This window comes from Metarhizium robertsii (genome assembly GCF_000187425.2).
Source record: "Metarhizium robertsii ARSEF 23 chromosome Unknown MAA_Scf_3, whole genome shotgun sequence".
NCBI classification, from domain to species: Eukaryota; Fungi; Ascomycota; class Sordariomycetes; order Hypocreales; family Clavicipitaceae; genus Metarhizium; species Metarhizium robertsii.
In genome coordinates this window covers 570,976-572,012 of record NW_011942171.1, presented here as the reverse complement: position 1 = coordinate 572,012, position 1,037 = coordinate 570,976, and the positions used below count along the sequence as shown (strand labels likewise).

The 1,037-nt window shown below is 49.0% G+C and overlaps 1 protein-coding gene across 1 annotated transcript; it reads right to left on the bottom strand.

The window, feature by feature from the left end:
• Nucleotides 1-11: 11 nt before the first annotated feature.
• Nucleotides 12-915, bottom strand: MAA_10901 (phosphoglycerate mutase; the record flags this gene model as incomplete). The annotated part of the gene is made up of 2 exons (XM_011412847.1): nt 12-103; nt 150-915. 2 exons carry the CDS (start codon nt 913-915, stop codon nt 12-14), a joined length of 858 nt encoding a protein of 285 aa, XP_011411149.1.
• Between the last annotated feature and the right edge of the window lie 122 nt (nt 916-1,037).

The window sequence follows — 1,037 nt, the reverse complement described above, 5'->3', positions numbered from 1 at the left end:
TAGGGAAGGACTTAGCGGCTCGCAGCTCGCTCGATAATATGACCTTGGCAGCGGAGTCGGTGAAATTTGGGGTTATATTGAATGTCATATTGTCGTAGAAGGGCTATAAGTGTTAGCAGCGTTTGGAGGAAATAGTGAGTGGTACTGACCAAGAGAAAGGGACTTCATCATCGTGTCATTATTGCTTGCATTGTCCATCACAAAATATCCTAGTTTGGAAGCAAAACCCCAGTCATCAACCACTTCCATCATTGCTGCAGCGAGGTGAGAACCATCATGCTCACCGTCGATGTCTTTTAAGGCTAAAGTATGGTGTTCCAGCGTGCAGTCTTCAGTGACATAGTGAGCGACTACGCCTAGGATTGCCAAAGAGTTGGGAGACGTCCAAAGGTCGCAGCTGATATGAATTCTTGATCTTGCCGACTGTATGCGCTGCTTCACCTTCTCCTTCTGATCCTCATATTGCCGCATAATCCATTTCTTGACAGTTTGGTGTGACCCTGGGAGCCAAGTATCAACATCAACATTAACGTAGGCTAACATTGCTCGGAATTCTGGGCACTCCACGAGCCGAATTGGAAGAGAACAGGCGGTAATAAACCTTATGTACAACACTTCGAGCTGGTCCGGGTCGATCGAGCTTCCGTGTTGATCATTGAGCCGACGGCGTTTTCGGACATTTTCCTCAGCGGTAAGACGAGCTTGTTCGAGAAGAGTTTGTATCGTCCTGGCTTTAGCTGTTCGTGGAGCGCTTTTTGGGAGACCGTGGCCGTCAGGAGGAGGGTCCGTTAGGTGCTTAGCCGGAGCCGCAGTTCCACCAGAACAAGAATATGTTTTCTCACAATACTTGCAGCGCCATTCCTCCTTTCCAGTCCGTTGATTGTAGTATCTGCTTTCAATCTCCTCGTCCGGCATATGAGCGAAGACCCATGATGTTCTTGGCTTCGTGCAAGAGGTTGCAGAGGCCGTGCGAGGTCGCGACGATTGGCATTGAGAGGTTTGTCTCTCGCTGGCGTCATGTAATTGTTGGCTAGAAT